The sequence below is a fragment of the Opisthorchis viverrini genome, assembly GCF_000715545.1.
Source record: "Opisthorchis viverrini unplaced genomic scaffold opera_v5_50, whole genome shotgun sequence".
NCBI lineage: Eukaryota > Metazoa > Platyhelminthes > Trematoda > Opisthorchiida > Opisthorchiidae > Opisthorchis > Opisthorchis viverrini.
In genome coordinates, this window is record NW_008751706.1 from 2,103,160 (window position 1) to 2,125,436 (window position 22,277).

General features: G+C 43.9%; 2 protein-coding genes across 2 annotated transcripts in view; one reads left to right on the top strand and one right to left on the bottom strand.

Annotated features, from left to right (window-relative positions):
- T265_03503 (hypothetical protein) overlaps window positions 1-17,321 on the bottom strand; it is a gene marked incomplete at both ends in the record, with an annotated part of 91,637 nt that extends 74,316 nt beyond the window's left edge. Inside the window, one exon of the mRNA XM_009168003.1 lies at window positions 17,285-17,321. The remainder of the gene's footprint in view (window positions 1-17,284) is intronic.
- Window positions 7,540-22,277, top strand: part of T265_03506 (hypothetical protein) — a gene marked incomplete at both ends in the record, with an annotated part of 16,963 nt that continues 2,225 nt past the window's right edge. Inside the window, one exon of the mRNA XM_009168006.1 lies at window positions 7,540-7,740. Coding sequence (XP_009166270.1) covers window positions 7,540-7,740 — 201 coding nt within the window. The remainder of the gene's footprint in view (window positions 7,741-22,277) is intronic.

A 22,277-nucleotide genomic window follows, 5' to 3' on the forward strand; every position in this document is an offset into this window, starting at 1 on the left:
CATTACTGCAACATAAACGTATCAGACAAAACGGATAGGTTGTGATGTTAATAAGGTGCGAGAGGTGAAATACGACGTTAATGCTGTAGAGTAATTGTTTTGCGTCAGTGATTTCTCTTCCGGTATTTGGTGATACCCGGGTACGCTGAGTGATACTCACGATTCTAGGAGTTCCCAAGAAAATACCAGGAGCACAAAGCACCCGACGTAGATAAACGTTCAGTCTGGTGCAAATGGATCTTTTTTCCCACTGGAAGCTCCTCAGTTTCGCCGTCTTGTTCTTTGGCAATGATGTACACCCTGACATTCAGACTCCGTAGAACCACTGTTTTCTGAAAGTACACAGCTTTTCTGTCATGGAGAGAAACAGGTTCGGGCAATGGAGATAGCTAAGCTGAAGTGGGAAGTAAGAACAGGCGTGAACTCGATCTTGGTACATGAGACACCCAGAGCCTTTAAGGAGGCTGTAAACAGCCTTGACATATGCTCATGCTCCATGCTTGTTCGGAGGCCAGCATCCCTAATACACATCATTTGGACGGATGTGTCACGTGCAGGACACGGGCCAAACGAAGGCGTGCCCTGATTGGTTAGAATGCCAGCCAATCCGGACCGAGCATCCTTGACTGGACGCTTCTCGCCCCCTCACGGTGCTTCTAGCACGACCTTGTGGAACACCCTGTGATTACCCCATAAATACAGATGTAATGGTTCTCCTTTTGTCTCCATAAAGGGCTGTGCAGAGCTGCCGTGGGCGGAGCAGGAAGCCAAGGGACGGATACTGAATTGCACTACCGTCCAGCAAGTTACAATAATGCTCCACACACAGAAAATACTTTACGGTAAACTGTATTGCGTCGAACGGACATGCTTAAGCAAGACTGGTTCCGTTCCGCAGCTAGAAACCTTAAGAATGACCTCAAATACTCTAATGCAGGGAGTAGTCGGTATTAGCTGGCGTCTATAAAAAAACAAGGAATTACCTCGGATCAGCCACATATCAGTTAAGCCACTCCAGCAATCATCGATTCCCGCGCCTTTCCTTTTTGGCGCCGTACAAATAAATAATCAACTGTAAGTCTGAGTCGTCCCCATTAAAGACCAAAAACTTATCCAGTCCACTTTTCTTTTGTACTATTCGACTGTTAAACTGAGCGGAAGAAGCTCGGTAACGTGGGTGACCGGAAGGTCTGTGGTTCGGACCCGAGCTCTGCCTCTCGACTTCCTCTGTCTAGGCTTGGGCAACCTGGCATTATCCCAGCCCTCGTGCAACTTTCGGGTGGTATGGCAGTCAGGCACCGAAAGGGTCCTACGCTGAAAGGTTTTTTTCCATCCATGTACTTTTGAGCTCCACTTGTTTTGCTCATCTAAACCCGTCATTAACCTTGCCGCATGTCTGCTTGTGAATGTGCCCGGCTGATCTACTTACCATATCGTGCTCGTTTGTTGAGCCTACCCTGTAATGTTCTGTCGTGATTCCCGTGTAACCGCACTGCAACACAAAATCACGAGACTGTTCTCAGGAAGACCGCAGCTGCAGAGCCAACATTCCGCTCGACTTTGTTCGGAGTGCGGACCTTGACACTGCACTGTGCCGGTCAGTGGCAGACTTGTGCACGTGTTGACACCACGACCGGGGACAGCTGATGTGTGCTGCGTAACTGTGCTTGCTTTTGAGTTAACGGTACTGTAGACTTTCGAACCCAATTCTCCTTTTTGATATTCGGAATCATCAGACCTACTCATGACTCGAAGTTTCGTATCGGGAACGTCAACAACAGAGCTCTTCCTCCATAGTTCGGCCTCCAGGTTATACTGTGGGTGACTATAGCTAAGTATGTTTGTTCATAGCCACACCACTCTTGTTTGAACGGCCGTGTTCTTGTTTTGGCGTAAGTATTCCGGTGGGTCCACACCAAAGGGAAGCACTGAACTCGAGTTTCGCTCTTATTAGAGCTCATCAGCAGTGCATATCCAATGGCCGTGCCGGGATTTGAACCCCGGATATCTGACATGCGAGGCGAGCGTGTAACCACTACTCCACCAACGCACGCTGGGTGCATCTGAATTATCACATCCGAACAGGCGAACGTGTTCACACTTGAGCGATGTGATTGGTGTGCCCGACTCATCGAACGACGACCCAGTAACTGTCCTGGTTGTGACTAAGTAAACCGTCATACAATGGTCCCTTGTTCAGTTGATTGAAAAGGAGGCAAGATTATCGGTGCATAATAGGCTTGCGAACCCATGGTTCGACAAAATTTCGGAAATGTGCGCCAAGAACCAGTAGGATGTATCATCGCAAGTGAAAGATATTTTCCATAGCTACTATCAACTCATTTCTTTAAAAGCTGGACATTACACAACACTAATGGCCCGGTTCAAAGACGGATACGGATGCTCGATGAGTACTGCCCTTAAGGTCAGATGATGCAGGATGATGGAGTGTCGTTGGGCCGGTTCATCTCTAAACCCTCCGTCTGAATAGCACTCACCGGCGTCGCCTTTAGTTATCTGAAAAAACTGGTGCCTGAACCACCAAAGGACGCCTAGCCCCGTTTGTTGAAAACCTATTACGATTTTTGAATCACATACCAGAAAAACCTTAGTTCTCTTGAGTATTCCTAGTGACACTTTTTCCCTTGTTCAAGAATGGAGCACAATTTAATACTTCGTAAAAATCCGGATATTGAACTTCGTTTTTTTCACTAAACAGTCGTCTTTGACCACGGCACAACCTACCGGACTACATAGCTGTGGACTACATAGCTGGTGATTCTGTTATCAGATACTTACTTTACCACCGAGGTCTTCCAATGAGGCCTCGTTCCACCGAGCTACTAGTGTAACGGTGATACTACTGATCGGGAGGCACGCGAGTAGTATGTGTTGTTTGTGGAATCTCGTTTTGCGTTGATGGAAAAAGGGAACTCTTTGCGGAATTCGTGGGGCCACTTTGTAACATTTGCTTGGATTTGACCGACGAATGAGTGGAGGCAACTAATCTCTAAGAAAACTCGTTCGGGAGAAGATCTGTGTCCAGTTTTTGGAACTAAGATGCAGATTAGAGTTTCGCTTCCCTGTTCAATGGTCTGTAACCGGTCAGTCGGCATTTCCGAACAGATAACTTCGCATCGAAGGCCTTCTTCCTTTCACTAGGAATTTGTCAACATTTTTAGCATAAAGTATCTGGACTGGATGAAAAACCTCGATGTATTAGGGTAATTTATGATCTCTCTTTCACCTATTAGAAACTTGGAACTGCAACCCAAAGGAGCTATGAACTACATACCAAAAAACGGACATCTGTTCATCAAATTAACTCGGATTACCAACGAAACGGTTCGTAGGAGAAGGTTAGAAGGGAAAATTGATTGTGCTAGCGCTTACCACGCCTTGAAGAGTATTAACCATTGTTTGTCCTTTTTTCGGTCGTTGGTCTTTACACGCGCGTTTCCATACCAAAAATTTTACACATTGGGATTCATCTCATCTGGCTGGAACTGTTGGTGACGTGAATTCGAAAGAAACGTTTCTCTTTTTATTACATATTCCCCTGTCACCCTTTCGCATTCGCCGCTTGCATTCACTTTTTATGTTTGTGACCATGCTCTTCAAAATTAGATGATAATTATATGGAGGGCAGAAGGCTTTTTGAGGAGAACGGTACTCGAATGCTTGTGAATACATCTCGAAATCTGTGCTCGAACCTACGGAGTTAAAGCTGGTTACCTCAAAGTTGCTTATGTTAAAACTCAGGGGCGCAGGGTTACGTTGGAGAGTTTTCCCGAACAGAATGAACATCAAATTGTACCGGAATATTGGTAGCTCAGGTGCGTTTATTGATGGTGACTGAGGTGACCGTTGATCTGTTCGCAAAGCTTGGCAGTTAGCTTGCAAGCTTGCAGAGAACACATACACTCACGAAAAATAGCTAAACTACCAGGAGATATCATGGCACATCCCATCGGTTCTTGAAAATGTCAACCTTGTTCGCAGGATCAAATTACTGCGCCCACGTGTCAACTGGACACTGCTGGTCACAGGTGCTTATAACAATAATAGTAGATTCTTAGGGCAGCTTGACCCATTCTTCTGATCCTGGACAATTTGATCCAAATTTCCGGTTTCACAGCCCGTCCACTCGATCCGTGGATGCAAGCGCCACATATCACATTTTGAGTACCCACCTGAGTGAATCGATGGGATTAAACTGATAGTTAGAGCGGAAACACGAAACGAATGCACGGTTTTCTAGTAGCTTGCCATTTCCTTGGGTGCAAACTTTGTATGAACCTAATTGTAGTCTTTCAGTTTGTTTTTCTATCACCTAAAACCTGATTGCAGTGAAGTGGAGTTCCATGAAATCATTCTAGGATATACTCAAGAAGTAGTCTTAAACTGACAGAGAGGTGATACGTCTTCACACTCGGACAGGATTCACTGTAAAGCACTTTCGGTGTACTCACGTAGTAATTAATTCTTTTCTCCACATTAAAACTCGATTTTATCGTGCAATTTGTAGAGTTTCGAGAAGTCGCGATTCAATATAATTATATTTTATCCAGAGTTTTCAGAGTTTTCAACAAACTCATGAGTAGTGCATTACAAATATATACGTATCGCAATATCTCGAATATCGTAGCAACTGAAACATGAGGTGGCCTGGCGAAGCACATTCAGTTGCCTGAAAACATCACAAACGAGAGATTCAGCTGGGTTCCAGGTGAGTCTCTCGAAAGAACCAAATTAGTTTGCAAATGAGTGTATATTCGCTAATTTCATGCAATTTGGTTTCAAGTAGAACATAAGGTTGACGGAAACCCGGAGACTGCGCCTACCTAATGAGCCCCAAGAAGGGCGAAACCGGTCGTGGGCTGTTGACGGATTTTCAGCAACCTTATGAGTAGTACATTACAAAGATATACATGTATCGCAATATCTCGACTGAAAGATGAGGCGGCCTGATGCAGCACATTCAGTTGCCTGGAGACTTCAAAACCGGGAGATCCATCTGGGTTCCGAGTGAGTCTCTCACAAAACCAAATTTGCTTGCAAATGAGTGTATTTCGCTATATTTTTTCAGTTTCAGTCTATCACTCCAGTGGCCAAGCACATGCCAACTATCTTCCCGAGATGGAAAAATGTGTCAGGCAGAGTACAGGGGTTGAGGCAACTGGTGTTTCTAAAGCTCTGGAACTCGGATTTCACTCCTGAACTTGTCAGTAGTTTCCAGCTGAAGGATAAATTGATATGTACGAAACTCTCGTATGCTCAGTTCTGGCACCACGAATTGGTCACAAAAGCAGTGAAAATATGGAGACAAACTGAGCTGGCCAAACCACCGGGGGAGGAGTTCCATATCATCAAATAAATCACTGAATACACGACCGAAAACGCTCAAAAAGCAATGGTATCCTCCAGATTATCTACTAGATACCGTGAAATCGATCACGAGATGTGCGCTTTCGTTTATCATAGATCGCTGATTGGAATGCGGTTAAAATAACTCCTTAGTCCTCTGATTTACACCTCTTTGGATTGGCGGTCAACGGGACAGCAATTTGTAGTTGTTTACACTTATCTGACCTTGTCACATAAAGATGGATTAGGTTTTTCTATTGATTGTATTTAAGCGCCAGCTTCTAACTGTGTTTCTGGGTTCCACTGGGTACTCCGCAACATGACACCAGGTTAGTTGGGACATCTATATCAGGCCGTCATTCAGCTGGTTTCGAATATGGATCTATGGATTAGACATTTAGCGTCTGAGGCTAGTTTATCGTCACCTTCGTAATTCAGCTCCGCAAGTAACACATTCTGTTCAAAGCTGTTTACCTATCCATTCTGGTCTATTCAATACTCTGCTTGATTCCACTGACGAATCAGTAGATGTCGGGCGTATTGTGCTGAATTCGGACAGGCTGTGTGCTTCTTTGCACCCGTCGATTTGGTTTGCGATGACTACACTTATTATGAGAGTAGGCTGAAGAAAATTTGTATTACTCTTGCTCAATGCTTGAAGCGAAACTACTGCGAAAGCCGTCTTCTTCGTCTCCTAATCAGGCTGACGAGCACCCGAGAGTTGGCTGCTGAACAGCTGATCAGCTGATCGGTGACAGCCGATCGATACCTAGTCAACACAATGGTGTGTACGACTGATGGAGCGTGCGAGCAGCCTCCGGTCTAGTGTCCAAGTTCCGCCCACGCATCTGATGGAAGGTGAAGTTTTTGTTTGTACAAGGTGAAGTTTATTACGGAAATTATTGAATCGCTTTGCAGTGCCAGTTCATTCAAAAAATGCCCAGGAGAGTTCAAGAGAACTCTGCAGAATGCTCACGTTTCAAAAACTCTGTGAAGATGGGATACTTAATTTAGTGTCTAGTGGCTTGTAACTGCTTAGTTTGTGGTTGGTACGAAGTTGTCTATTAGCAAAGGCACCCTGGGCGGTTAAGTCAGACACGTAAGTAAATACCTTATCAGCACACAGCCTTTGAAAAGTGGACATTCTGAAGCGTTCTCTTACAACTTTCCTGGACGTCCTTTGAACAATAAGCAGCAATGAACAAATACTGCGAAGCGGCTCCGTAATTTGCGCAGGCACCTTCATTTTCAATCATATCACTAGAAAGGTCGCTACTCACATGCTTCATCAGTAGTATACACCGTTATACCCGCATCCACATACATTGCCAGTACTCTGGAGGTTTATATCGAAATTATTATGGCGAGCTACTAGTAGCTAGAAAATTCTGGCATTACCACTTCTCGGCATCTTTAGGCGTCCCAAATCATTGTCACTTCCTTGCCCATACAACTAATCGACCTGCAGACATCATTCATTCTCGTAGAGCAAATATATTAAGGGCCAAACGATTCGGCAGAAATAAACCATGCCGGTTGAAACAAAAGATTATGTTTTAGTCCAAACCGATTGGTGCTGCGAGAAAATCCTGTCTTGTTAGATGAGTGGTCGCAGATTCCACTGACAAATTCCCTATCTCGTTAGATTGGTTTAAACACCCATAATACTGTTTTAAAATGCATACAAATTAAATGAAACGAGTAGGTCTGGAGAACGACACATATATTTGTACGAATAAAATTCGTCCAAAATTTGGCACCAGCCGCCAGAAAATTCCGACCACTGATCCGAATCGCTGGAACGTTAGCCATAGTGATTTGCTTCACAGCTATTTTGCAACACAGGCCATTCTGTCAATATTCATCCTAGCTAGTGTTGATCAAAACTGCTTTCATCACGAGTGTGCTCCGTTATTTCACAGGTATGTTGCATCTGCGACGATAATTCGCTGTTCTTTCAGCAACATTGGGATTGTTGCCTGGTACGGGGTACTTGATGCACCAGCCCCTTTTGGAGACCTTATCCCACCAAAAAACTATGGCTAACGATCGATGAGTGTACTATGTTAGTTCTTTGAATGCTGCAAAGTAGACATCCGCGCGCGACCCTCTGCGGATCGGAGAAGATCGATTTGAACTAGAGATAATGGCAGGGAAAATAGTATCCATGATATGCAAGGCACAGCAAAGACTGACCGGCAGCGACAATATCTGCTGAACTTTCAAACCGATGACTGTGGCTCCCGAACACAACTGCTACGAATGCCAATAGATGACCTCCCTCATAGTGAGGCCGTTCCATCACCGTTGGATGGGATCGGACCACGAGGCCTGTGGACAAAGCCTCAATCAGTGAAGCGACGTTTCTCAAGTGTACGTTTTGGTGTCAGCCAGTCTGCATCGGACAACTAGATGGATTCTAGGTCTGTACGTGGTGTGTTCCTGTCATTACACCGAGATATCTTCAGCCAACGCATTACTCTTTATCTGCGCCCATCTTGTAGGGGATGTGTTTTCGGGTTCTGTTTCATGCATCGTACACGTTGAGGCGAAAAACAATTAGTTATTTATGGCCAAACAAATATAAGAAAGCTGTTCATCAACTGTACATAATACTCTTCAGCTACCAAAGGGTTTCTAGTGTCCTTATGAATGGTGCGTTCCGTTGAACAAATCCCACAACTGAAATTCAGTGGGTTTTCCAAAACAAAACCAAATGAATCCGCAAAAGGTGTTTCATTAGAACATAGCTCTGACGGAGATTAGAAGACCGCGACCCCTTCTGAACTTCACAGAGAGTGAAATCTGCTGCACACTATTGAAGAGTTTTCAGACATTTATTGAGTAGTCTGCTCGTAAAGGAAACACCATTTGGCCTTGAGTACTTATCTATTATAGGGGCCCGCACACATTCTACAGAGGTTTCAAGAACCACAGCCTCCGGGAGAGGATTTCTGATGAAAACTGATGACACAAGTCCTTGCAACGCCTTAGGGAAAACTGGAGATGCTTTTGTGAAGTGTGATGTGTCTTTTGACAGCCCAAAACTTTCACCCTGCGTGCGTTACTAATCATAGACATCGGAAATATTTAAAACGTGGATAATCTTCTTTGGTGTATCAAAAGCTGTGATAAGAATATCCTTAGGTGTTTTGTGGTTATTTAAAACCTAGATAATTAACTCGAATTCGTTTCGTGAAGGAACTGTTGAATTTATTCTCGACTTATTGTACGAATATGGAAAGACTTGCATGTTACCCGAGTTGCAGCTCAAACATGTCAAAAAGTTTGCCTTTGTTTTTTTTTCATTTTTCGTGGCGAATTGATTTGGACTGATTTACAACAAAATCATACAAAACTTGTCGAAATTTGTCCAGTAGGTTACAATCTTCCGTCGCGTCACGTGACTAAGAAGTTTCAACAGGCGGGTCAGTCAACCTACACAACCAGGATAATTACTGGTTGGTTGCCATTTGAAGCGTCGGACAAACCAACCACATCGCTGAAGGATGAACACGCTTGCCCGTTCAGATGTGACAATTCGGGTGTCTGGCGTGTGCTGATGGAACAAAGGTGACCATTTCAGCAACGTTATAAGTAGTCCACTTGGAATATACATGCATCGCGATATCTCGAATCTCGTAGCAACTGGAACATGTTTTCAGTTGCCTGAAAACAGTACAAACGAGAGATTCAGTTGGGTTCCAGGTGAGTCTCTCGCAAAACCAAATTCGTTTGCAAATGTGTATCTTGCTAACCTTTTTTCCTGTTTTATACTCTGCCAAAAACCATGTGCGTGTGCATCTGAATTGAGAACTATTTCATTTCGAATATTGACCAAAGTTCACGTTTATACATAATAGCATCAAAGTTTAACTCGATTATACCATCAACGATTACCGTGTTGACCATGAAAAAATATTTTAAAAATTTTCTGTGACAAACAAGTAATTTGGAACTCAGCATTACACCATAGCTCCAGTGCCTGCCGGGAAACCGACCAATACAAGATCAATTGAGTTCTCCTAATTGCGCTATAAACACCATTCATAAGTACCATTCACCTCTAGAGCAGTTACTGAGATTGATAAGGTTCAGCACGTTCATATACTACTATAAGTAGATGGCTAACACTTGCTTGTAAAGTTCCCCAATATGTCCCTAAGATTCAGAAGCAATCGAGATGTTGTTACCGTGACACATATTCAAGCCTAAGCTAAACCATATGGAAGTTTCCGACTTTAGTCTCCATGGTCAATTCTGTCGCCCCATTTTTATGGAACGTTTCGGCTGTTAAGGCGATGGATTTTCAGAAAACACTCGTACACTTAAAAACTAAATCCACGTCAATGATGTTGATGCAAAAAACTCTGGGTAAAACTCCCAAGAGGACTTCTACGAACGAATCCGTCCATCACATGCAGCTATCCTTCTAATGTCTCGATCACGACTTTATAGATGATTTTGTGAACGTTTGCTTGTGGTAAAACTCCCAAGAGGACTTCTACGAACTAATCCATCCATCACATGCAGCTATCCTTCGAATGTCCCGATCACGACTGTATAGATGATTTTGTGAAAATTTGCTTGTGTTGCAGATCCGCTGTGATGTAGCGACGCTGTTTCTAAAGATATGTCGAAAATCCTAGCACATAAATGAACGGCATTCACATACTAAAAAAACTCTGGACTGCCAATTATTCCAGGTTAGGATGAACCAGTGCTTTTCGGCATGGCCTCAATGGGAAAATTCTCAAGTTTCCCGTACTTATGGTTTGTTAATAGTTGGAAGAAATTTCATTTTTGGGTGGCATCAAATATGTGAATAAACTACTGAACACCTGCAACTGTGCGATAACACCGAGAGATTGTGAGTGGCCGAAATGGTGTTTAGACAAGCACACTATTTTTGTACAGATCGACTGGGTTGTGGCCGGCAACACGCTTGTCTCCGGAGGAGCTAGTCTAGTCCTGTTCAGGACAGGACTAGACAGAAAATGGCAAGTAGGAAGGCACGACCACTCCCCATAGGCGCGAAGGTCAAGTGGAAGGACCGAAAAGGGTTAATGGGACTCATCTTCGTGAGTGGCATGATACGCCTGAAGAGCGGCCGAGCAGACCCGTTGTCAAAGCTGTCCTGACGGAGGAAAATGAAAATCGGTGGCTTGCGAACGACCTTTAAAGGGGAAAAGGTGTGTAACGTTGGGTACTACTGATGGGGCATACGAGTAGTATGTTTTCTCGAAATTCGCTTCGCGTCTCATGAAAAGTGACATCTAACAAGGAATTTGTGGAGTCGCTTTGTAGCATTTGCTTGCATTTGAGCAACAGTCAATGAATATCCAGGAAGACGCGTCCAAAGCGAGGATGGATATTCAGTTTTGGTAAACAAGATGAATATGAGAGTTTTACTACCCTGTCCAATAGTCTGTAACTGTTCAGTCGATGTTTTCTAATAGAAAAACCGCCGCAGCGAAGGCCCTCTTCCTTTCATTTGCGAGAACACTGGGAGTCGCGAGTGGCCTGGTATCCTCTTGCATATAAACCGAAATGGTGTTTAGACGAGCCACTATTTTTGTACAGATTTTAGTTTGGGGTAGTGATATGAAAATTCTGGAAAGGCCTGGTAGCGAGCTTTGTCACCCGTCATCATTGATTGTGAACGTTTATCGGTACCTTCCCTTCTTGGTTGTTTTGAGCAGCACAAAGATTACCTTAGGTCTGATCTCAAACTCCCATGCATGGTTTCTTTCCAGAGGTGATTTGTTGTGCTCACGTAAGATGGATTGATGTGAATGGGTGAAGGAATAATTATGCCCTGCGGGAATAAAAGGGTGCTAATAGGGTGCTGAGGACATGTCTCTACAGAACAATCGATCTCTCACGGACAGTGAGGCATAATATGTTAACCGGACAACTTTATAAATTTCCCAGCTTGTTGTTGATCTTGTGACGCAAATCAAAGTTCATCGGGATGCCTGTCGATCACTTTTGGGCCTCAGTTGGCTTTGACGGTTAAAACTTATCTGAATCGCATAAAAATCCGAGATATCCTTAAAAAATGGTATGCAAACTTTACAACGGTTAGAATGATTGCGAGAAGCTGTACGAAGAACTTCTGAGCTTGAACTTTCGGACCTCTTTGGGGTAAGACAGAAAATGTAGGTGAGGAAGTCGCTTTGGCAATGTTTTCTTGTTTTCTTCGACCAATAGGGATTCGGTAGGCATCGTCAAGGACTAAGACTAGGAGAACTAATAGTACAAGATAGGGGGATCAGCGTAATACGGAAGAAAAAACATAAAAGTCGAGCACCAAAAGCTCTTAGAAGTGGGAAAATGGGATCTTGGGCAAAAAGTGGTTCCACAGAAGATTTTATCATGTGATTCCATCAGTAAAAGTATCTCAGCCCAGCTGTAGAGCACACTTGTGTGCATCGTTAAACTCTTGAGGTGAACAAACTCCGGATTGCTCAGAGCTTGTTTGGGTAACGGATATTGATTTTGGCTGAGCTCCTGCTTGTATCCAGTCACAGACTAAAATATACTACAACTATGGAATCTTGACAGTTTGCGTAGAATCTACTCAGAGTTAAATTTCAGTAGTCTAAATGACATAGATCAAATAAGAAACGGAACCAGGAAACCGATGTAGGTTCTACTTCGTTCACCAAATGAAACTGGACTAGTTACTGAACAGTGGGTCAATAAATAAACTGGTTCATCTCATTATACTCTTCACTACGTTAAATTCCCCGGTTGTCCAAAGAATTACAAATTCCCAGAGTACATTAGCGAGCGATTCAGCTGGGTTCATTTGCATATCGAATTGGTTTCACGAGAAACTCACTTGAAACTTAGCTGATTCTGTTTTCAAATGAATGTACTGCACGAAGGCCACCTATCGTTTCAGTTGGTGCAATATTTAGCATATACGATATGTATTGTATTTGTACATATAGTAAATTATGTATTTTATATATTAAATATAGTAAATATAGTATGTATACAGTATATCGTTACAAAAGAAGCTGCTCACAAGGTTGACAGCCTGAACCGGTTTCACCCCTCTTGGGGCTCATCAACTAGGCGAATTTCATACAACTTGGGTCCAAGTAGATCGTAAGTTTGAGAAAAACGTGGAGAATACACCTAACTGATGAGCACCAAGGAGAACAAAACCGGTTGTAAGCTATCGAAGAGTTTCCAGCAGCCTTGTGAATAATCAATAGTAAATTATGGGGTAGAGCAGACATCGACCGTAAGGTAACAACAAAACGGTCATGTCACAAGCAGATGAGTAATCACAACCTTTGATGTATCTACTCTTAAACTCGAACTTTTAGTTTCTATCGTATGATGAGTTTATTTTCTACAGCGACTGTCTGCTCGAGAGTAACGATGTGCTTACATGAATTTATCTAGCCTACGAAAAAGAAATCGAGTTTCGTTCTCATTAGAGCTCATCAGCAGTGCATATCCAGTGGCCGTGTCGGGACATCCGACATGCGAAGCGAGCGTGTAACCACTACTCCACCAACGCACGTTGGACCCATCTGAATTTTCACGTCTGAACAGGCGAACGTGTGCTGGTGTACCCGACTCATCGAACAACGACCCAGTAACTGTCCTGGTTGTGACGATCGATTGACCCACCAATCAGGACTTCCCGGTCAGGTGACGCGCTTGAAACCCACTGAGCAACTTTTGGTTGCGATTTTGGGGTTTTGCGGGATAGGTATTTTGTTCATAGTCACGCCACCCTCGTTTGAACAGTCGTCCTTCTGTTCTGGCGTAAGTGGATATGCACTGCTGATTGATGAGCTCTCTAATAAGAGCGAAACTTGAGTCCAGTGCTTCCCCCGTTTGGTGTGGACTCACCGGAATAATTACGCCAGAACAGGAAAACAACCGTTCAAACGAGAGTGGTGTGACTATGAGCAAAATGCGTATCCCGCAAACCCAAAAATTGCACAGCGCTAGATGTTCTGAAGAATTCTGCTTTAATCTGGATGGGTTTGAACACAGGGGTTTGTATAAGTTGGAATTTCGTAAAGCTTATAAAACCAGTAAATGTATGATTACTAAGGATGCCCATCTGAATTACGGTGACCCAGTGTGTCTTGACTTCTTTACCAATGTGCTTGCTAATTCATAATTTTTGAGGTGACCATCTCGGCGCATCTTTTGCCCAGTCTGTCATCGTAATTATATCAGAGCCTTCAGACTTCTATAGATGCACCCTGTATCCTTAAACATGCCTTAAAAGTACGTTTTATTTAACGTATTCTGTCCCAGAGAAACAGCAGAGTGGGTGTAAGAGGCAGGCGGATTCGTCAAGCATACAGCCGCAGTGCAGCGATTCACGCTTGTCCTCGCTTGTCCGTCACCATACTCTTGATGGATGACCTTGGAACTTTGTCGTGCTGCGTAAATGCAACCCAGTGTGAACGCGGACAACTTATGGCGTCGAAAACGTGGAAAGACGGAAAGAATGCGAAAATCAATCTTTCCAAACGATTGATACTGCAACACACGTGGCAAGTGCCCGAAAATTCATCGTATTTTCTGATAAACTGGTAGTTGGAAAGTATGCTTGTTCTTTGACTGTTATACTATGAATACGCACTAGGGTTTGCCTTAGTCTAAAGTCAACCTCGGGATTCCAATTTGAAACTAATCACCAATCAATATAGTGTTGTTGCTGCTTTTCACGTCCGAAGAGGAACGTCTTTATCGTAGTTTACTCTTCATTTTCGTCCGTTTAAATGTTTCGAATATGTGGACCAAAACCTCGTGTAAGGCCTAGCTATCTCAGGAGTTGGAAGGCAGAGTCAAACAGAAGCAATACCGTCCGTATAAAAGAAACCACAATCACAACCGTCAGTGCAATAAGTACGCCAACAAAGTACAGTGTCACTAAAGTATGCACGAAGATCTGCCCACATGCTAGGAAAAACCTGTTGTTGGAAATTGTTTCGCAAAAACCGGGCTTTTGTTTTGGGATCATCATGACTTCCGCTAGGTTACACATGAACTTAGTACTGAGTAGAGCTCAGTCTCATGAGCTTTGAACACGAAGCGTGATTGAACTATCAGCCTCTCACTGTCGGACTAAAGTAGTTACGAAGCAGCAAGAAATGTGATATTTTCCAGCATCCTTTAAAGTTTAAGCGATTCTGATTAGCAAAAGATGAGCACTCTGATGCGCACAAATGTAGTGTGTACAACGGCATCTCAATGGCATAGGTAGGTTCCTTTCATCTTGAGGTATTTGACGGTTTACTCATGGTTACTGGGTCAATGCATACATGCAGACTTTTGCGATTAAACGTCAGAGTCCGTGGTCATATCGCAAAGCACGAAAGGCACGTGCGAAATGCTATTGTGATCAAAACGAGTTCGGTAAGGAGCCTACTAATTTGCTAGACCATAGAACGCCACCAAAGCTGTGAGCGATTATTTCAACGAGGATAACTACCTTCATAGTCTCATCTCTCTTTGATGAACCGGACGTTCTGGATGAGGTGTAAGGCTTAACTATGAACTAAAAAATCCAGTGTCATTGTGGAGACAACTTTGTGGGGAGTGTGTTTTGTGCAGCCCCACTGTCTAATTCAAAATTAAATATTGACAATGTAGACTACATTTGAGAAACACCACCTCGGTAACTTGAACATCGGGGCGAGCTGGCCAAAGTGGTTAGAGCGCGACTTTATTGACCAGAAGGTCCGTGGTTCGAGCCCGACCTCTGCCTCTCAACTTCCCCTGTCTAGTCTTGGGCAACCTGGCAGTATCCCAGCCCTCGTGCAACCTTCGGGTGGCATGGCAGAACTTAAACGTCTGTCGCCATCCCCCCCATCTGGAAAACTTTACAACCATGAGTTAGCCATGGTGACTCAAACTACTCAAGACTCTTTCTTCTTTGTTTGATGGTAGTCTAGCAGCACCCAAAGTCCTCTGGACCGAAAAGACTCAACCTGTGCTCGGAAGTATATCTCATACCCTCCATTTCACGCCTCCACCGCTTTCTTTCTAATTTGTTTTAAGCAGACTGAGTTCGAAAAGCACCCGTCTTCAGGCTCGCAAGTGCTAAATCAGTGAAGGACTCAGGTCCTCGGTGGAATAGGTCGATGATTCTACTGGAAATAAGCATTTTGTTCAGTTTTCAGGCAGTGACGGTCTGAATAGATGTGGATGCCTTTTACATGCATATCCTGATTGCTCTGGGTGCATCTGAGCACCATAAACTACCATTTTCAATGTGTTTTATGGCCCTAATCCACCTTTGTATACCAAAGTGTTGTCTTCTTCGATCCCCAACAGTGGTTGGACACAAGGATTTCTTCCATTAGTAGTGCTAAACTTTTGGTAGCTCAAATGAGCTTACTGGCTGTTGATCTGTTCGCGGAGCTTGGCAGTTTCATCACCAAGCGAGGAAACATCATCAGTGTGCTCGACGAACGCCATGGAATACATTCCACCTCACGAAATCTCATGAATTTGATCTGATCGTAACGGAGGTTGGCATACCGAGAGACGGAGATCCTTCGCACTAAACCATAATATTTCATGTACGGTTAGTAAACACCTAGACATGAACAGATCCGTTTAAAGTCTGGAACTCCTATGTCCAGAAGGAGGCGAAGTTAGCCAGTGTGTGGTTTAGGTTCTACCATACTACTTACAGACAACCTAGTAATTAGCCATCCCAAATGGCGAATATCCCATTAACTGAAAAAGAAGGCGACCTTCGTCTGGAACAGTCAGCCGAATGCCATCATCGGCCTGTGATCCAACTGATTTCTAGTTGAGCCACTTAATAGCCCAAGGGTTACTCGCAAATGGGCGTGTAGCTCCATTCTGCGTCGTTTCTGTTCCTAGCATGTAAAACAGGTATGCTGCCAGGGGATACCTCATTTTTTATATCTGAATTAGCAAAAACTGTGATAACCATGAAAGCAGGGGTTGGTTTCCGTGTCTTACTTTACCGTAGCCTACATTAACGCAAGACTGTGTGTGGAGTTATCCAAAGGTAACGAAATTTGGTTTCTCCATATAACAGATTTGTGCAATCGGAAAAAATTAAACATATTCATTCCAGTCTGAAGCTGCTCGTACTTACTTTTCAGTTAGTTATATTCCTTTGCCGTACTGCCGAGCGCATCCACCAGACTAAGGATGGTGGAATATGTGCGGTTTAGGGTGGTAGAATGTGCTTATCTCTGATTGTTCCTTACCAAGTATTGATCGAAATCACGTGCTTAGCGTGCATTGCTGGTGCGCAGTGTGTTCTGTGTGTGATAGTGGAGTTGGTGATAGTGATGAGTCTAGGTCACCAACAAAGCGGTGCAGAATGGTGTATCGTTCGCCTCCGCAATTCTGATTGTATAGTTATTTAAACGGAGAGCAGGCCATTTTTTTCAGCTGACCGAATGAGATGTCGTCGGAGAACTCCAATGGCTGCGGAGAAAAGTGTGCGCCCAATGTGCAATGGCACATGTTTAGTGTCGAAGAATATGCAAAATGGCACGAAAAAATTAAAGTGAGGTGGTACAAATGGCCTTGGCTCCATCGCTCCATGATTTGCGGTTGTCAGTTCAAACTTGGGGTAGGAATACATCCGAGGCTGTGGTATCAGCGTTGTCAAAGCATGAGGCGTTTCCCTCTCGACGATCCTCAGAGGTAGGACGAAGGGATCATGGGTTTGGTTTACTTCGTTTGAATACTCAATGCAAATCCGCTTGTAAATACTTGTCGCCTATGGTCAGAACAGTGAGTAGTAAATCGGGATTTCTCGTTGTTTGACTCGGTCACACTCTTAAACTACATTACTAGTTAAGTTTATGGAGCAGAAGTGGTCTGATTAATCGGAAAAAATTAAACATATTCATTCCAGTCTGAAGCTGCTCGTACTTACTTTTCAGTTAGTTATATTCCTTTGCCGTACTGCCGAGCGCATCCACCAGACTAAGGATGGTGGAATATGTGCGGTTTAGGGTGGTAGAATGTGCTTATCTCTGATTGTTCCTTACCAAGTATTGATCGAAATCACGTGCTTAGCGTGCATTGCTGGTGCGCAGTGTGTTCTGTGTGTGATAGTGGAGTTGGTGATAGTGATGAGTCTAGGTCACCAACAAAGCGGTGCAGAATGGTGTATCGTTCGCCTCCGCAATTCTGATTGTATAGTTATTTAAACGGAGAGCAGGCCATTTTTTTCAGCTGACCGAATGAGATGTCGTCGGAGAACTCCAATGGCTGCGGAGAAAAGTGTGCGCCCAATGTGCAATGGCACGTGTTTAGTGTCGAAGAATATGCAAAATGGTACGAAAAAATGAAAGCGAGGTGGTACAGATGGCCTTGGCTCCATCGCTCCATGATTTGCGGTTGTCAGTTCAAACTTGGGGTAGGAATACATCCGAGGCTGTGGTATCAGCGTTGTCAAAGCATGAGGCGTTTCCCTCTCGACGATCCTCAGAGGTAGGACGAAGGGATCATGGGTTTGGTTTACTTCGTTTGAATACTCAATGCAAATCCGCTTATAAATACTTGTCGCCTATGGTCAGAACAGTGGGTAGTAAATCGGGATTTCTCGTTGTTTGACTCGGTCACACTCTTAAACTACATTGCTAGTTAAGTTTATGGAGCAGAAGTGAATGGTCTGATTGTTTTTGAAGTCACCTGACTTGTGGGCAGTGTGCCTGCTTATTTTTTCCAAGGACATGAACCAGTGTACGAGTGTGTGTTTCGGCGATGTTTGAATTCACTGAGCGTCACTGTCAGAATATAATCAATTAATCAATGCGATAAGGTTGTACAGTGCAGATGTTCCCGAGATGTACGCCTTGCTTACCGTTGAAGAGTGCCGAAATTGCACTACCACTGTAGAGAAGAAAGCTGATCGCCACGGAGTTGTTTAACAGCAAACCCCAACCAAACAGTTACAAACTAATGGACAGAAACGTAAACGTTTCATATGAAGCTTGCTTTTGAAAACTAAACATCCTCTTGCGTATTCTTGAACTTTCGTGGATATCCATTGACTATCACGCAGTGGTAACCGAGCGGTGCACAGCAGTTCCACAAGTTCTGTAGTAAACCCCACCTACCATTAGACGCGAGACGGAATTACGAGGAAACTACATACTACTCGCATGCTTCATCAGTAGTATTCGTCCTCACATCAGTACGACAGTTATCAGTATGATGTTTTTGCTTTCAGTCCCAGTTCACATTTGGCTGCACACTTCAATCCAAACAAGAAATATTCAAACTTTTAGTCTCCCATTCTTGAAAGATGGCAAACAAGTAGTGAAAATGAAAGGTGGAGTAATGTGAAGCATCAAAAGACAAGTCGTTAAGATCAACCTCAGGACCACAAAGATAGTGGAATAATGGACTCTTGACTTCATGTAGTATAGTTTATGAGTCTGAAACCTATGATGTCATCAGGAAAACCACAAGATTCTCTGAAAAAAGACAGCCACTACAAGAATCTGGGTACACAGAATTTCCGGTCGAATTTATCAGATACACAATGAGACAGCCAGACATTTCAATAACGGGATACAAGATTCATAACGGATGCCCATCTCCAGATCCAACAGAAAGAAAGAACTCTACTTGGGCAGAACCATCATAATAAATTCGTTGTTATACACTTTCTTGAATCAGACCTCAACTTATATCAGGGCCGTGTATTGAAATCTTAGAAAGCTACGCGCACTCATCGATGGGACGAATGTTCCACCCAACTGGATTGCCCTAATATTGTGACTTGGTGAAGACTTCCCCAAAGGTCGTTTTCATAATTGGTATGTGTTGCGTCTTGCTGAATGATCCCTTAGCTTCCTGCTCCGCCCACTATGGTATATCAAGATGCACGGTAGCTCTAGACAGCCCTTTAGGGAGACAAAGGACAGTTAATTCAACTGTATTTGTAGGGTTATCACAGAATGTTCCACAAGGTCGTGCCAGAATCTCGGTGAGGGTGCTATAAGCGTCAAGTCAAATATGCTCGATCCGGATTGGCTAGCATTCTGACCAGTCAGAGCATGCCTTCGTTTGTTCCGTGTCCTGCACGTGACATCCGTCCAAATGATGTAATGTTCAGTTAGTAGGGCCGGCTGGCCTCCGTACACCTAACTACGTAGCTATCCAGATACTGTAGTCATGCCCAAGGGTGGAATCCGGAGATCATCCATACGGGACCTCAGAGGACCTACACATCCACCCACTGAACTCATCGCAATCTACCACCTGACAAGCAGACACGTGTTAGACATTGGATCTTAGGTAGGGGTCAAATCAACTCACTCTTCAACGCTAATTCGACATGCAGCCAAAGCTTTTCCACGATTTCCGGATCAAATTCTATCTGGATTGCCAGGATCAAATGTCTTTGTGAGATAACTCCCTCAAAGTTGGACAGTTTCTGCCAGGACCATTATTCACATAAAACGCTGTTGAACGAAAGACCTGAATGATTCTCTTTCTCATGTCTCACGTCACCTAGATTAATTTCGCTGCGCGTGAAAAACAGATTGATTTGCTAATGAGTGTATTTCTCGAAAACAGTCCAATTTGGGTCCAAGTAGAACTCGGGAACCGCGCCTGTTTGATGAGCCCCAAGAAGGGCGAAACCGGTCGTGGGCTGTCGAAGAGTTTTCAGCAACTTTTTGAGTAGTTTCCTTTATGAAAATGTATAGCGATATCTCAAATATCGTGCCAACTGAATCATGAGGCGGCCTGTGTGCAGCACATTCAGGTGTAGGATCTCATAAACGAGAGATTCAGTTGAGTTTCTTGTGAAAACCAAATTGATTTGCAAGTGAGTGTATTTATCGAAAACCAACATTGGCTTTCTCTGCCTTCAACCCAAACCTGAGTCACGTGCGCCTGGCAGCCAATATCCCGAAGCATACCATTCCTTGAAACATTCACTTGCAAAAAACCCCAGCGGGATCGTAACCTGGTGGTCAGTGTGTCTTTCATAAATAGATTGACTGCTACATCTGGGAACTCCGGACAGCTATTCCATCTTAGTCGGGCGATTAGGTCTGAGGTCTGAGGTTGGTAATTCATCACCTCGGAGGGAATCTTCAATGACTTGAAGTGCGCAGCTTTAAATGTGGCTGAAGGGGTCGCTCCCCTCCCTGAATAATTTCAGGTGACCTTAGAACCATGAAAATTTCCCTTGATATATGCAACAGTCGGTTTGATGTGAGTCATATTTCGATTATACCTGACTGACCGTAGTCTGCCGCTGTTTTCCAACACGTCTTTAGACGCATTATGCTCATAGCTAGAAAGCCAAATTAGTTCCGGGTCAAACGTGACGAATCGTAAAATATCAAATTTCTACCCTCCCTGAGGTATTACCAAATCACAACTCTTGTCGTGAGCCAAGAGTGTCAGAGTCTCGCCGTGTCACGCTGAACTGAGAGCCTAATTGAAATATCTGGTTTAAACTGAAGCTTCCCGCCGATATTCTTGAAAAATCCAGAAGTTAAATCGCCCAACCGCTTGACATATCGCTTGCTGCAGCCGCCCTTTGCTCAGAGAATGAGACTTACGAGAGGCATAGTGTCAGAAACACCAGGATTCCAAATCTACTTGACTACCCAAGTTTTCGGCGGTGTCATGAAAATAGCTTCGATCTGGGAGATCTCCGTCAACTTTTTCAGTTTATCAAGTATTTTCGGTGCGTTCAATGAAATAGGGCTGCAGTATCCCGCAATCGAAGTCAGCTCACACTTCGTTCCCAGCAGAAGCCTTATCCCCGTCTTCGACTTCACTCTATAACCACAATTTTGCTACATGACGGTCACGAAAGCATAAAAAACAACACAGACAGTAAATTACATAGCTGAAACTGAAAAGTGTGGATCCTTGGGCAGTGTTGTCCTGACTAGTTATGTAACTTCCGTAAGTACTGCGCTATGCGGACTCAGTATACATTGTTCCCAACCGTCGATACTGGATGCCGCCAGCCTCCTGGTGGTGTGGAAGACGCTTGCTAACCATGCCATACTGATCGATCATAAACAGGTCACTGTTTGCCAAGCCTCCCTACTTTGCTAATCAAAACAGAGATTCCCCCTGTTACAAACAAGGTGAGACCAATGGTCAAAGCGTTTTTTTCCAGAGTGATTTACTTCAATGTCAAGCAAGCAGTAAACGGGCGTCCGTCATTATCTTCGTTTCAGCCACACAGACAATGAAGTCTTATCGAAAACGGTTACAAAGGGTTTCATGAATGTCGAACCCAAAATTGTGCGACTATGGCCTGTTCCGGCGACAAATCTGAATGAGCTGAAACACCTCGTGGTTGCTTCTTGTCTAGTCTGTATGAATAGAAAAGATTTCAGTTAATATTTATTTTTCGAGAGAGCAAGAAAGTGAATAACGACCAACTAAACGTAAAACTACGCGACAGGTGAGTGTAAAGATGCGCGTCGTCAGAGGGTGCACCCACATGAGGTGAACAGCCTTTTATCAGAGACAGCCGTATGTTTGAAATTACGTGACTCGAGCCACAGCTCTAAAATGGTCTCGGTTTTGCCTATATGTCGTACTGGACGCAACTTCGGCCTTGATCGACTGGCATCTGGAGAATGCGTGCCACATTGATCAGCGCGCTCTCTACTCAGCAAACGGCCAGTAGCTCTCTCATCTGGATAATACTATCAGGAAGGTCAGATTCCTGAAACTAACCTCAGAACGCCCGAAACCTACGGCTCCACCAAAATCTCAACAGGAAAGCCAGCAAGCATCCAGGCCAATTCAGGTCAATTCAGCAACAGCTGAAGAGTGTTCAGCAGCACGACCGAGTGTGATCAGCGTTCAGGCACTTCATAAAAGCACGATCGATGTTGATGGATGTTCACTAACGCCTATCAGACAGCCTGGAT